General features: G+C 42.4%; 1 protein-coding gene across 15 annotated transcripts in view; it reads left to right on the top strand.

Moving 5' to 3' along the window:
* The window catches only part of shank3a (SH3 and multiple ankyrin repeat domains 3a), a 1072328-nt gene that overhangs the window by 261491 nt on the left and 794942 nt on the right, over positions 1-15895 (top strand). For 11 of the 15 annotated variants that reach the window (XM_072241114.1, XM_072241121.1, XM_072241123.1 and 8 more), the window contains one exon: positions 4310-4378. The exons of 3 other annotated variants lie outside the window; for them this stretch is intronic. In XM_072241114.1, the coding sequence (XP_072097215.1) occupies positions 4310-4378 (69 nt within the window). Of the gene's footprint in view, positions 1-2366; positions 2380-4309; positions 4379-15895 lie in introns of those variants that run through there. One more of the 15 variants, XM_072241125.1, reaches the window with a different exon arrangement.

The following is a 15895-nucleotide window of genomic DNA, read 5'->3' as shown; positions in this document are numbered from 1 at the left end:
CATTATCCAGTTGTAGAAACCATCCTCTTTTCATCCTCAGCTTTTTTTTTACAGACGCTTGCTGATGTTTGCTTCCAGAATTTGCTGGTATTTAATTGAATTCATTCTTCCCTCTACCAGTGAAATGTTCCCTTTTCTACTGGCTGCAACACAAGCCCAAAGCATGATTGTACCACCCCCGTGCTTAACAGTTGGAGAGGGGTTCTTTTTATGAAATTCTGCACCCTTTGTTCTCCAAACATACCTTCGCTCATTGCAGCCAAAAAGTTCTATTTTAACTTCATCAGTCCACAGGACTTGTTTCCAGAATGCATCAGGCTCGTTTAGATGTTCCTTTGCAAACTTCTGACACTGAATTTTGTGGTGAGGACACAGGAAAGGTTTTCTTCTGATGACTCTTCCATGAAGGTCATATTTGTGTAGGTGTCGCTGCACAGTAGAACAGTGCATCACCACTCCAGAGTCTGCTAAATCTTCCTGAAGGTCTCTTGCAGTCAAACGGGGGTTTTGATTTGCCTTTCTAGCAATCCTACGAGCAGTTCTCTCGGAAAGTTTTCTTGGTCTTCCAGACCTCAACTTGACCTCCACCATTCCTGTTAACTTCCATTTCTTAATTACATTATGAACTGAGGAAATGGCTACCTGAAAATGCTTTGCTATCTTCTTAAAGTCTTCTCCTGCTTTTTGGGCATCAGTTATTTTAATTTTCAGAGTTCTAGGCAGCTGCTTAGAGGAGCCCATGGCTGCTGATCGTTTGGACAAGGTTTGAGGAGTCAGGCTATCTACAAAGCTTTGAAATTTGCATAACCTGGCTTTTCCTAATGATGATTGTGAACAAGTCATAGCCCTAACAAGCTAATTAAGGTCTGAGACCTTGGTAAAAGTTATCTGAGAGCTCAAATCTCTTGGGGTGCCCAAACTTTTGCATGGTGCTCCTTTCCTTTTTTTCACTCTAAAATTATACAAAACAAAAATAGTACACTAATCTTGCTTAAAATGTTGAAAAGAATGTGTCATCTTTAACTTTATGACTTTTGGAGATCAGTTCATCTTCTACTCACTTAACTGTTCACAGTAACAAAAATTTTGACCAGGGGTGCCCAAACTTTTCAAAGCCACTGAATGTCTATTAAATAGTTAAGTTATAAATAAGTAGTGCAAAATAAATGAAATAAAAAAGTAGTGAGGTAGTGTTCATGAGTTCAATGTCCATTTAGAAATCAGATGGCAGAAAGGAAGAAGCTGTTCTTGAATCGCTGAATATGTGCCTTCAGGCTCAAGATTCAAGATTCCTATACACAAGTGCAAAGGAGGATGTAATAGTTGTTACCAATAATGTAGTTGGCCAAGTGACAAGGTTCTACAAAGGGAGTGCGGAAAGTTGGGTGCTAAGTTAAAGGGCTGGGCCACAAGGGTTGTGATCTCAGGATTGCAGCTTAATGTGAAAAAGACTAAGGAGCTGGTGGTAGACCTGAGGAGAGCTAAGGTACCGGTGACCCCTGTTTCCATCCAGGGGGTCAGTGGGGACATGGTGGAGGATTACAAATACGAATTGACAATAAACTGGACTGGTCAAAGAACACTGAGGCTGTCTACAAGAAGGGTCAGAGCCGTCTCTATTTCCTGAGGAGACTGAGGTCCTTTAACATCTACCGGACGATGCTGAGGATGCTCTACGAGTCTATGGTGGCCAGTGCTATCATATTTGCTGTTGTGTGCTGAGGCAGCAGGCTGAGGGTGGCAGACACTGACAGAATCAACAAACTCATTTGTAAGGCCAGTGATGTTGTGGGGATGGAACTGGACTCTCTCACAATGGTGTCTGAAAAGAGGATGCTGTCTAAGTTGCATGCCATCTTGGACAATGTCTCCCATCCACTACATAATGTACTGGGTGGGCACAGGAGTACATTCAGCCAGAGACTCATTCCACTGAGATGCAGCACTGAGCATCATAGGAAGTCATTCCTGCCTGTGGCCATCAAACTTTACAACTCCTCCCTTGGAGGGTCAGGCACCCTGAGCCAATAGGCTGGTCCTGGATTTATTTCATAATTTACTGGCATAAATTACATATTACTATTTAACTATTTATGGTTCTATTACTATTTATTATTTATGGAGCAACTGTAATGAAAACCAATTTCCCCCGGGATTAATAAAGTATGATTATGACCAAGACTATAACTATTGCTACCCATACCACGTGCTATTGAGGCCAGGACAAGGAAGATTATCCAGTTTAATATGTGGCTAAGGGGTTGGTGTAAGACGGAGAGCATAAAAGTTTTGGCTCATTAGGCTCTTTTCCAGGGAAGGTGGGACCTGTACAGAAGAGACCGTTTGCACCTGCACTGGAGGGGCACTAATATCCTAGCAGTAAGTTTTGTTAATGATGCATGGTGGGGCTTGAACTAGAGTTGCAGGGGCATGGAAATCAGAGTGTTTGAACAGTTAGCAGAGACGTTCTGGAGGCAGATGTTGATAAGACTTCAGGCAAAGTTAAGAATCAAAAAGTTAAGCATGGTCCACCTAGCTTCCTGAGCTGCCTATATTTTAGTGCAGGAAGTATCGTAGGAAAGGCAGATGATAGTGTTGAAAATGAGGTAGCTGGTTTACAAACAGAGGCGACGTGTAGTGAGGAGAAGCTGTTGATAGGGCAAATTTGCAGTCAACAGGATATGTTGCAATGTAAAAGGCGGACATAATCAGAAAGGGTAAATACAGGACTAAATGTGTTATATTTCAATGTGCGCAGAATACGGAATGAGGTAGATGAACTTGCACTACAGTTGTGGCTTGGTTTGTATGATGTAGGCATCACTGAAACATGGCTGAAAGAAGATTATAGTTGGGAGTTAGTGTCCAAGGATACCGATTGTATTGAAAGGACAGGCAGGTAGGCAGATGGGGTGTCATTGCTCTGTTGGACAAAAATGCAATAAAATCATCAGAGGCGTAGGATCAGAAGGTGTTGATTTATTGTGAATAGAGCAAATGAACTGCAAGGTTTAAAAGATTCCGATGAGGGTTATATACAGACCACCAAACAGCAGTAAGAAAATGGTCTGCCAGTTACAATGGGAGATAGAAAAAGCATGCCAAAAAGGCAATGTTACAAGAGTCGGGGGGGGGGGGGGAGTGATTTTAATGTGCAGGTAGATTTGGGAAATCAAGTTGGTGCTGGATTGCAAGAGGGGAATTTCTAGAGTGCCTACAAGACAGCTTTTGAGAGCCCACTGGGGGATCAGCTGTAAGCAAAAGAAAATCTGCAGGTGCTGAAAATCCAAGAAACACACACAAAATGCTGGAGGAACTCAGCAGGCTGGGCAGGATCTATGGAAAAGAGTATAATTGACGTTTCAGGCTGGACTAGAGAAAGAAAGATGAGGAGTTAGAAGCTGGGGAAGGGAGGAAGAAACATAAAGTGATAAATTAAACCGGGAGGGGGAGGGATAAAATAAAGAGCTGGGAAGTTGATAGGTGAAAGAGATACAGGGCTGGAGAAGGGGGAAACTGATAGGAGAGGACAGAAAGCCATGGAAAAAAGAAAAGGGGGAGGAGAACCAGAGGGTAGTGATGGGCATGTAAGGAGATAAGATGAGAGAGGGAAAAATGATGAGAGAGATGGTGAAAGGGGCCGCATTGTCGGAAGTTCGAGAAATCGATGTTCATTCCATCAGGTTGGAGGCTACCCATACAAAATATGAGGTGTTGCTCCTCCAACCTGAGCATGGCCTCATCGATTTCTTGAATTCCCAGTAATGCCTCTTCCCCTTCACCACCCCAGGTTTCACCGAGCACCTTGTGTTTCTTCATCCTGCCCCCCACCTTCTAACTCTGACTTTTCATCTTTTTTTCTCTGGTTCCGATGAAGGGTCATGGCTCGAAACATTGACTATACTCTTTCCCATAGTAACACTCACAACACACTGGAGGAACTCAGCAGGTCGGGCAGCATCCAGGGAAACGATCAGTCAACGTTTCGGGCTGGAACCCTTCATCAGGACTGTAGGGGAAAGGGGCAGAGGCCCTATAAAGAAGGTGGGGGGAGGGTGGGAAGGAGAAGGCTGGTAGGTTCCAGGTGAAAAACCAGTAAGGGGAAAGATAAAGGGGTGGGGGAGGGGATCAGCAGGAAAGGTGAAAAAGGAATGGGGGAAAACACAATGGGTAGTAGAAGGAGGTGGAACCATGAGGGAGGTGATAGGCAGCTGGAGGAGGGGGCAGAGTGAAACTGGGATGGGGGAAGGGGGGAGGGAATTACTGGAAGTTGGAGAATTCAATGTTACATGCCATCTCTTTTCCATAGATGCTGCCTGGCCTGCTGAGTTCCTCCAGCATAGGGATCAGCTGTTCTGGAATTGGCATTGTGCTTAAGGTAATAGAGCCCTTAGGGGAAGGTGATTATGATATACTCGAATTCACCCTGAAATCTGAGAAGAAGAAACGAAAGTTAGGTGGGTCAGTATTACAGTGGAGTAAAGTGAATTACAGAGGCATGAGAGAGGAGTTGGCCAGAATTGATTGGAAAAGGACACTGGCAGGGATGATGGCAAAGCAGCAATGGCTGGAATTTCTGGAAGCAATTTAGAAGCACAGGATATGTACATCCCAAAGAGGAAGAAGTATTCTAATGGCAAGATGACACACTCATGGCTAACAAGAGAAGTCAAAGCCAACATAAAAGCCAAAGAAAGGGCATATAATAGAGCAAAAATTAGTGGGAAGTTAGTCCTTGTTGCAAAGTTTGCAGACGATATGAAGATAGTTGGAGGGGCAGGTAGTTTTGAGGAAATAGGCTACAGGAGGATTTAGACATATTCAAAGAATGGGCAAAGAAGTGTCAGTTGGAATATAGTGTCAGGAAGTGTATGGTCATGCATTTCGGCTGAAGAAATGAAATGGAGAGAAATACAAAAAAAAACTGAGATGCATGATAGACTTGAGAGTCCTTGTGCAAGATTCCCTAATGGTTAATTTGCAGGTTGAGTTGGTGGTAAGGAGGGCAAAGGTAATATTAGCATTCATTTCGAGAGGACTAGAAAATAAAAGCCAGGATATAATGTTGGGACTTCATAAAGCACTGGTGAGGTCTCACTTGGAGTATTGTGAACAGTTTTAGGCCCCTTGCATTAGAAAGGATGTGCTGAAACTGGAGAGGGTTCAAAAGAGGTTCATGAAAATGATTCCAGGATTGAATGGGAATCCAGAAATTAATGGCTGTGGGCCTGTATTCATCAGAATTCAAAAGAATGAGGGGTGACCTCATTGAAACTTATTGAATGGTGAAAGGCCTTGATAGGGTGAATGTGGAGACAATGTTTTCTGTGGTGGGAGAGCCAAAGATCAGTGGACACAGCTTCAGAATAGAGGGGTGTCATTTTAGAACAGAGATGAGGGGGAATTTTTTTGCCAGAGAGTGGTGAATCTGTGGAATTCTTTGCCACAGGCAGCTGTGGAGGTAAAGTCTTTATGTATACTTAAGGCTGATGTTGATAGTGTCTTTATTAGTTGGGAGACAAAGGGATACAGGGAGAAGACAGGAGATTATGGCTGAGAGGAAAATTGGATCATCCATGATGAAATGGCAGAGCAGACTCAATGGACAAAATGGTCTAATTCTGCTTCTATATCTTATTTTCTTATGATTTGATATAAATACATAAGATACCTTATATAAATTGTATAAAGTGACTTTCGGCTGTACATATAGTGACTGACAGGAAATAATAAAATAGTGGTGGAGGTTGTGGGTGGAAGTGTTGATCAGTGTTACTGCTTGGGGAAAGTAACTGTTTCTGACTCTGGTAGACCTAGCATGGATACTATGTAGTGTCCTTCCTGATGGGAGTGGGACAAGCTATCCATTAGCAAGGTGGATACGATCCTTCATGATGTCACTGGCTCTTTCTGTATATACTATATGTCCATGATGGCAGGTAGGCTGGTGCCAGTGATGTGTTGTGCTGTTTTGACTACCTGTTTTATAGTCTTCCTGTCGCCATGGTGCTCTTTCTGTACCAAGCTGTGATGCAGCTTGTCTGGGTCCGTTTTGCTGTGCATCTGTAGACTGATGTGAGTATGGATGGGCAAAGTCCAGCACTCTTCAGCCTTCTCAAAAACTAGAGGCATTGGTGAGCTTTTCTGATTGTGTAGAACGTGTTTTTGGACCATGAGAGGTTTGTGAAATGTGCACCCCCAGCAGTTTCCACTGCTGTGCTGCCAGCGTAAAGGGCGGGGGGGGTGTGAATGCTGCAAATTGTCCTGAAGTCGATAACCATCTCCTTTGTCTTGTTGACATAAGAAAGTGGCTATTTGTCTGGCACCAGGCCTTGAGCTCTTCCAATTCCTCTGTATAGGCCAACTCATCATTGTTGGTGATGAGCCCCACCACTGTGGTGTCATCGGTGAACTTGACAATGTGATTACTCCGGTGTTTGGCCGTGCAGTCATGTATGAGGAGAGTGTACAGCAATGGCTCAGCACACAGCCCTATGGGACAACCGTGTTGGGATGATAGGGAGTGAAGAGTTGGTGTTCATCCTGACTATCAGAAGTCTGTTCGTTAGCAGTCCAACGAACAGTGGTGTATGTAGACTGAGGTGTAGGAGTTTGTTCACCGGGTCTGTGGTTTAATACTGTCGAATGCTGAACTGAAATTCAGAAACATCAATCTGACAAGTGCTGTTGTTTATTGGTGTGTTAGGGCTAGGTGTATGACCAGTCTGTCGTAGAGCCGTTCTGTCGGTAAGCATATTGGTGAATGTCCAGTGTGGCAATATGTTAAGGATGAAAAGTGTAATGTTTATGGGAAACACGAGGGAGAATGTCTTCACACAGAGGGTGGTCGGAATGAACTGTGAGCACTAGTGGGGGATGTGGGTTCAGTTTCAACTTTTAAGAGAAATTTGGATAGGTACATTGAGGGAAAGGATATGGAGAGCTGTGGTCTGGGTGCAGGTTAATGGGAATAAGTATATTAATAGTTTGGCACAGACTAGATGGGCCAAAAGGCCTCTTTATATGTTCTATGACACTACATTTTTGTCCCTATATCATGCGTCATGATCTGTGCAGCGTGATTATTTAATAGTTGGCTGAGGTATTTGAGGATCTGTACAAGTTAGACTGGGTCCGAATTCAAATTCAGTACATGAGTTTAGAACGTGCTGTTGTCCTTATGAACAAAAACATACCTTGCCATTATTAGACCTCTTACCAACCTTTGAAATCAGCTAATTAGCTATTAACTACAGCTGCTATTGTTTTATGGGCAAACCAGCCATTCGTTTAGAGTGAAACAGCAGGAACAAAGTGAGATAATTGCTCTGTTGGTCTGTTATTACCGAGGTTGCCTGAGGGAACATGTTGATTGGGTTACCTGAAGAACCCTTCTATTGTCCCAATATTTTTTGGGATTTCTCCAAACCGTCAGGATTTTGGTTTAAACTACATCTAAAGGGTTGCAACTCCAAATGAACAGCCCTTCTATACAAATAGATTGGATGAAGTGCTTAACATCATTACATGGAGCTCTGACTTAGCAGCAGTTGTCCTTTTGAGATGGCAGGTACTAGCATGGTGGATTCAATAACCAGATTGTGAAGCCATAAGTCACTGTAAAGTACAGAAAACATCACATTATGGAAAATGAAGTACACTGCCTGAGTCAGTGGTGGAGGCCGATACACTAGTAAAGTTTGAGAGACTACTGGACAGGTATATGGAGGAATTTAAGGTGGAGGGTTATATGGGAGGCAGGGTTTAACATTGTGGGCCGAGGGGCCTGTACTGTGCTGTACTATACTATTCTATGTTCTATGTGTTCTAAAATATAAATAAAGCTGACATCTTCATCAGTGGATGTGGACTGCATATAATGTACAAAGCCAGTGGAGATGTAGTAGAAGACATTTAAAAAGATCTTTCAAAACAGCACAGATGCACTCAACAGAAAGAGCAATTCCATGGGAGGATCCACCAATTCCATATTTAACAGAATAAAAGTTAATGGCATCAAAATTAAAGAATATAGTTTTGTGAGAATTGGTGGCAGGGCAGAAGTTTGGACAGAACATGAAAAAAACAATGAATGACTGAAAAATAAGGAATAGTTTTAACAAAGAAAGAGTTGGCAAAATGAGTCTTGATCCTTCAGAAAATCAGCCTGTGGAATCAATAATGGAATATAAGGAGAGGTTATATAAAGTAAAATATGTATTTTTCATTGGTCTTTCCTAAGGAAGATACATGTAACAGCTCTGAATTACAGTGCCTATAAAAAGTCTTCACCCAGCCCTCCACCCTTGGAAGTTTTCATGATCACAAGCATAAAGCCAAAGCTACAGAGGAATGGCTTAAAAACAACAAATTTAATGTCCTAGAGAGACCAAGTTAGAGTCCATCCTCAATCCAATTGAGAATTTATGGCTGGATTCAAAAGGGGCTGTTCACTCACAGTCCCCATGCAATCTAACAGAATTGAATAGTTTTGTAAAGAAGAATGGGGAAAAATTGCAGTGTCCAGATGTGCAAAGCTGCTACAGACCTATCCACACAGACTGAAGGCTGTAATTGCTGCCAAAGGTGCATCTACTAAATGCTGACTTGAAGAGGGTGAGTAACTGTGCAATCAATTATTTTATAATTAAGAATTGTAATAAATTTAGGCCAATTTGTAGAAATTTGTTTTCACTTTGACTCAAAGGGATCTTTTCTATTGATCGGTGTCAAAAAACAGCCAAATTAAATCCACTGTGATCCAATGCTGTAAAACAAAACAAAACATGAAAACTTCCAGGGAGGGGTGAATCCTGTTTATAGGCAGTGTGCCTGATGATTGGGAATTTGAAGGGGGAGAGGTAACTCCATAAAATCTCAGTTGTGAGGGAAATAGTGTGAGCTGAGTACTGATTTCTTCTTGTGACCCTAAAGAAGGGATTGGGGCGAAAGTTGATTGGCTGGCTTAAATTTTCCAGAGTTCCTTGGGTTCCCTTTGATTAGAAAATAGCAAAGTTAACTCCTTTATTAGGAAAGGGAAACCAGGACACTGAAACCCCACTTAACACATGTCTGTAGGAAAACGTTAAAGCGTTTTCTGAGAACTGTATTGCCATATACTTTGGGGAAAAAATACTATGTTATCAAGCAAACTTAATGTAGTTTAACAAAGGGAAGACCACGTTTAAACAACTTATTTAAGTTTTTGGTGAAGTACCATACGTATTTGGAAAGATGAGACAAAATAGGGATGCAGGGAAGTTAAGTGAGTGGCCAAAGATCTGGCAAATGGAGTATAATGTAGGAAAATGTGAAATAGATTATTTTGATAGGAGGAATAAAAAGTGTATTATCTATGGTCAGAAATTGCAGAAGCTCTGAGTTGCAGAGGGATGTGACTGTGAGCAAATTGCAAAAGACTAATATGCTGGCATAGCAAGTAATTAGAAAAGATAACAGAAATGGGGTGCACAGTAATGTAGCAGAATACACCATGTTATTACAGTGCCAATGACCCTGGTTCAATTTCACTGCTGTCTGTAAGGAGTTTGAGTGTCCTCCCTGTGATCACATGGGTTTCATCCAGGTGATCCGGCTTTGTCCCAATCCCCAAGTTATACACGGTAATAGGTTAGTAGGTCACATGGGTATAATTGAGCTGTGTGGACTAATTGGCCCAGAAGGGTCTGTTACCATGCAGTATCTAAAGTAAAAAAGTAAAAAGAGATATTAATTGCATGAAGAACAGAATACAAAGTAGAGCTAATGCTTCAGTTATGTATGATACTGGTGAGACCTCACTATCCTGGACATGCCGTCTTCTCTTCACTGCCATCAGGGAGAAGTGACAGGATCCTGAAGACCTACATTAAAAGTTTTAGGAATAGCTCTTTCCCCTCTGCCACCAGATATCTCAACAGTCCATGAACCATGAACACTACCTTGCTATTCCTCTTTCACAGTATTTATTTATTTTTATTGTAACTTACACCTGCACTGTACCACCAAACAACAAATTTCACAACTAATGTCAGTGACAATAAACCTGATTCTGATCTGATCACATCTGGGATATTGTGAGAAATATTGATCCTCATCAATACGTAAGGAAGAATTGCAAGCAGTTCAGGTGTTTACTGCATTGACACATTAAATAGGTGTGTTGTCTTACAAGGGAAGGTTAGACATGAGTGGCTTGTATCTACTGGAGTTGAAAGGTGTGAAAAGGAACTTAACTGAAATGTATAAGACCATGAGAGGCCTTAACAGTGCGGACATGAAGAGGTTTTTTTTCTGGTAGGAAAATGTAGAATCAGGAGTCAGTGTTTAAACATAAGTGGTTGTAAATTTACAACACAGGTGAACCAAAAAGTCTTTAGAATTCTCTTTTTCAGAAGGCGGTGGATACAGATTATATGAATATTTTTAATGCAGAGTTAGATAGATTCTAGATAAGGAAGGGGAAGTTTACTGGGGTAGCTAGGATGTGGAAGTTGAGGTTTAAACCTTAATGTTATTGAATGTTTGATAACATAGCCCAGAAGAAATCCAAAATTCATTTGTGGTTTGATAGCTCTGCCACCTTCAGAGGTTTTGAGTGTGATCCATATTTCTGTGCACAGCAATGATGCTTTCTCAGTTTCCCTTTTTGTCATTAATGGCAGTAGCAGTGAGATTTGAAAATCTGTTCCATGATCCAGGTCGATAAGCCAGAGAAGTACTCTAATGTTTCTCTGCAGTATCTTGCTGGCAGGTTTGTTAGAGCCGTTGGGGAGGGTTTAAACTAATTTGGCGGGGGATGGGGGTGGAACTGGAGTGAAGGGACTGGGGATAGGATGGATAGTTTATATAAAAAAAAGCAAAGATGGCATGCAGACAGACTGTCAGGAGGGGCAGGTAGATGATTGGACAAAATTGCAGCCAGCAGGGTGAGTACCAGTGCATTAGGGATGTAGAACCAAAAAAGTTAGCAAGTACATCACTCAAAGTGTAATAGCTCAATGTAGGGAGTGTAAGAAATAAGGTGGATGATCTTGTTGCACTTTTACAGATTGTTGGGTATGATATTGTGGCCATCACTGAATCGTGGCTGAAGGATGGTTGTAGTTGGGAGCTGAATGTACAATGTTACACATTGTATCGGAGGAATATGAAAGCAGGCAGAGGGGGTGATGTAGCTCTGCTGGTAAAGAATGGTAAAAAAAGATGTGACATAGGATCGGAAGATAGTCATAGTCATACTTTATTGATCCTGGGGGAAATTGGTTTTCATTACAGTTGCACCATAAATAACTAAATAGTAAAAGCATAAATAGTTAAATAGTAATATGTAAATTATGCCAGGAAATAAGTCTAGGACCAGCCTATTGGCTCAGGGTGTCTGACCCTCCAAGGGAGGAGTTGTAAAGTTTGATGGCCACAGGCAGGAATGACTTCCTATGACGCTCTGTGTTGCATCTCAGTGGAATGAGTCTCTGGCTGAATGTACTCCTGTGCCCACCCAGTACATTATGTAGTGGATGGGAGACATTGACCAAGATGGCATGCAACTTGGACAGCATTCTCTTTTCAGACACCAGCGTCAGAGAGTCCAGTTCCATCCCCACAACATCGCTGGCCTTACGAATGAGTTTGTTGATTCTGTTGGTGTCTGCTACCCTCCCCCTGCTGCCCCAGCACACAACAGCAAACATGATCGCACTGGCCACCACAGATGTTGAATCCTTGTGGGTCGAGTTAAGAAACTGCAAGGGTAAAAGGACACTGATGACAGTTACATTCAGGCCTCCCAACAGTAGCTGGGATATGGACCACAGATTATAACAGGAAATAGAAAAGGCATGTCAAAAGGGCAATGTTATGATAGTCATGGGAGATTTTAACATGCACATCAATTGGGGAAAATTAGTTTGGAAATGGATCCCAGGAGAGTGAGTTTGTTGAATGCCTAAGAGATCGCTTTTCAGAACAGTTTGTCACTGAGCCTACAAGGAGATCAGCCATATTGGATTTGGTGTTATGTAGTGAACCAGGGGTGATTAGGGAGCTTAAGGTAAAAGAACCCTGAGGAGACAGTGATCACAATACGATTGAGTTCAACTTGAAATTTAATAGGGAGAAAGTAAAGTCTGACATAGCAGCATTTCAATGGAGTAAAGGAAGTAACAGTGGTATGAGGGAGGAGTTGGCCAAAATAAATTAGAAGGAAATGCTGGCAGGGATGACAGCAGAGCAGCAATGGCTTGAGTTTCTAGGAAAAAGAAGGAAGGTGCAGTAAAGATGTATTCTAAAAACAAAGCAATTCTCAAATGGCAAAATAGCACAACTGTGGCTGACAGGGGGAGTCAAAGCTAATGTAAAAGCAAAAAAGAAGACATAAAATTTTACGTCCTGGGTGCCTAGGCATAACTTGTGTAGCAGCAGTACCCTCAATGGATATGATTAAATATTCCCATTTCAGCCTGAAACAGCTAAAAAGCACAACTGCTTCCAAGGTCAGTACAGTCAACAAAGATGTCTTAAAGCTCTTAAAGGAATTATCGCTGCTTAAACTGACGGAAACAACACCAATTGTGGTCAGAAGTGCCCACACAGGGTACCACAGAGGAAGCATGCCTGCAGAGTGGGGTTACAAGTGCGTCTAAGGAAAGAGGGTTTTAAACTGCCTATACTGACTATCTTGCTGGCAAACATGTAGTCTCTGGTGAATAAAATCGATGCTCTCAGAGCTAGGGTGCTGAATCAGAGGGACATTAGGACCGTGTGTGTCCCTGTTTCACAGAATCCTGGTTAGCCCCTTCCATACTGAATGCAGCAATTCACATTGACAGGTTTACAATACACTGTCAGGGTATTGTATATGGTATAGAGTCTCTCAAAAGCAGAGGTGTTGGGTATGCCTCATGATCAACTCTTCTTGGTCACATAAATATATCAGTGCTGTCCCAATTCAGCTCACCAGACCTGGAATATCTAGCAGTTAAGTGCCGTCCATTTGAACCTACCACGGGAGTTCTCCGGGTCATTTTTGGTAGCAGTTTACATTCCACCTCAGGCCAATGTCAATCAGGATTTAGATGATATGAGCAATGGGATCAACATGCATGAAACAGCGCATCCTAACGCCTTCACAATTGCTTTGGGAGATTTTAACTAGGCCAGTCTGGAAAAAATCACTAAGCAATTACAATCAACAGATCACTTGCAATACTAGAGGAAACCACACACTGGGCCATTGCTACACTACCATCAAGAATGCCTACCATGCTATTCCACGCCCTCACTTTGGGAAGTCTGATCACCTGGCTGTATTTCTACTCCCTGAGTGTCGGCAGGGACTGAAGACTGCAGCACCAGTCATGAGGACTAAGAAGGTATGGACAAGGGAAGCACAGGAGTGCCTACAGGACTGCTTTGAATCAGTGGACTGGACTATTTTCAGGGATTCATCTTCAAACCTGGATGAGTATGCTGTAGTTGTTATCGACTTCCTTAAAACCTGTGTGGATGAGTGTGTGCCTACAAAGTCTTACTGTACATTCCCAAACAAAAAGCCATGGATGAACCAGGAGGTACGAAGTCTGCTGAAGGCTAGATCTGTGGCATTCAAGTCTGGCGACCCAGGCCTGTACCAGAAAACCAGGTATGATTTGCAGAGGGCTATTTCAAGGGCGAAGAGACAATTTCGAATGAGGTTGGAGGCGACATCGGATGCATGGCAGCTCTGGCAGGGTTTGCAAGACATTTCCCCCAACTAAGTAAAACCCAGTAGCATGAATAGCAGCAATGCTTCACTACCAGGTGAACTCAACGTCGTCTATGCACGCTTTGAAAGGGAGAACACAACTACATCTGTGGAGATCCCTGCTGCACCTGATGACCCTGTGATCTCTGTCTCAGAGGCCGATGTTAGGCTGTCTTTAGAGAGAGTGAACCCTTGCAAGGCAGAAGGTCCCGATGGAGTACCTGGTAAGGCTCTGAAAACCTGTGCCAACCAACTAGTGGGAATATTCAAGGATACTTTCAACTTTTCACTACCACAGGTGGAAGTTTGCACTTGCTTCAAAGAGGCAGTAATTATACCAGTACTTAAGAAGAATAATGTGAGCTGCCTTAATGACTATCAGCTGGTAGCACTCACATCGACAGTGATGAAATGCTTTGAGAGGTTGGTCATGACTAGATTGAACTCCTGCCTCAGCAAGGACCTGGACCCATTGCAATTTGCCTATGTCACAATAGGTCAACGGCAAATGCAATCTCAATGGCTCTCCACACGGCTTTAGACCACCTGGACAACACAAACACCTACGTCAGGATGCTGTTCATCAACTATAGCTCAGCATTTAATACCATCATTCCCACAATCCTGATTGAGAAGTTGCAGAACCTGGGCCTCTGTACCTCCCCCTGCAATTGGATCCTCAACTTCCTAACCGGAAGACCACAATCTGTGCGGATTGGTGATAATATATCCTCCTCGTTGACGATCAACACTGGTGCACCTTAGGGGTGTGTGCGTAGCCCACTGCTCTATACACATATACACATGACTGTGTGGCTAGGCATAGCTCAAATACTGTCTATAGATTTGCTGATGATACAACCATTGTTGGTAGAATCTCAGGTGCTGACGAGGGGGCATACAGGAGTGAGATATGCCAACTAGTGGAATGGTGCCACAGCAACAACCTGGCACTCAATGTCAGTTACGAAAGATCTGATTGTAGATTTCAGGAAGGTTAAGACAAACGAACACATACCAATCCTCATAGAAAGATCAGAAGTGGAGAGAGTGAGCAGTTTCGAGTCCCTAGATGTCAAGATCTCTGAGGATCTAACCTGGTCTCAACATATTGATGTAGCTATAAAGAAGCCAAGGCAGCATCTATACTTCAGTAGGAGTTTGAAGAGATTTGGTATATCAATAAATACACTCAAAAACTTCGATAGATGTAACGTGGAGAGCATTCTGACAGGCTGCATCACTGTTTGGTGTGGGGGGAGGGTGTAGCTACAGCACAGGACTGAAAGAAGCTGCAGAGGGTTGTAAATCTAATCAGCTCCATTTTGGGTATTAGCCTGCAAAGTATCCAGGACACCCTCAGGGAGTGGTGTCTCAGAAAGGCGGCATCCGTTATTAAGGACCTCTAGGGCGTGCCTATTTCTTACTGTTACCATCAGGTAGGAGGTACAGAAGCCTGAAGACACACATTCAGTGATTCAGGAACAGTTTCTTCCCCTCTGCCATCCGATTCCTAAATGGACATTGAACCCTTGGACACTACCTCACTTTTTTTAATATATAGTATTTCTGTTTTTTGCACATTCTTTAATCTACTCAATATGCATATACTGTAATTGATTTACTTACTATTATTATATTTTTCTGCTAGATTATGAACTGCTGCTAAGTTAACAAATTTCACGTCACATACCGGTGATAATAAACCTGATTCTGATTCTAAATGAAAGCAAGAATTAGTGGGAAGATAGAGGATTGGAAAAATTTTTAAACCCTACAGAGAGCAACTAAAAGACTCATTAGGAGGGAAAAGATGAAATATGAAATAAAGTTAGCAAACAATATCAAAGTGGACAGTAAAAGCTTTTTCAAATATGTGAAAAAGTAAGAGATGAGAGTGGATAAAGGACTGCTGGAAAATGAGACCAGAGAAATAATAATGGGGGCCAAGGAGATGGCAGATGAACTAAATGATATTTTGCTACAGTTTTCACTGTGGAAGACATTAGTAATGTGCCAGATGTCGAAGGGTGTGAGGGAAGAGAAGTGAGTGCAGTTACTATTACAAAGCAGAGGGTGCTCAAAAAGCTGAAAGACTTGAGGGTACATAAGTAACATGAGCCAGAATAAACTGCACCCTAAGGTTCTGAA

Source organism: Mobula birostris, chromosome 23 (assembly GCF_030028105.1).
Source record: "Mobula birostris isolate sMobBir1 chromosome 23, sMobBir1.hap1, whole genome shotgun sequence".
Taxonomy (NCBI): domain Eukaryota; kingdom Metazoa; phylum Chordata; class Chondrichthyes; order Myliobatiformes; family Myliobatidae; genus Mobula; species Mobula birostris.
This window is presented reverse-complemented; position numbering and strand designations above follow the sequence as displayed.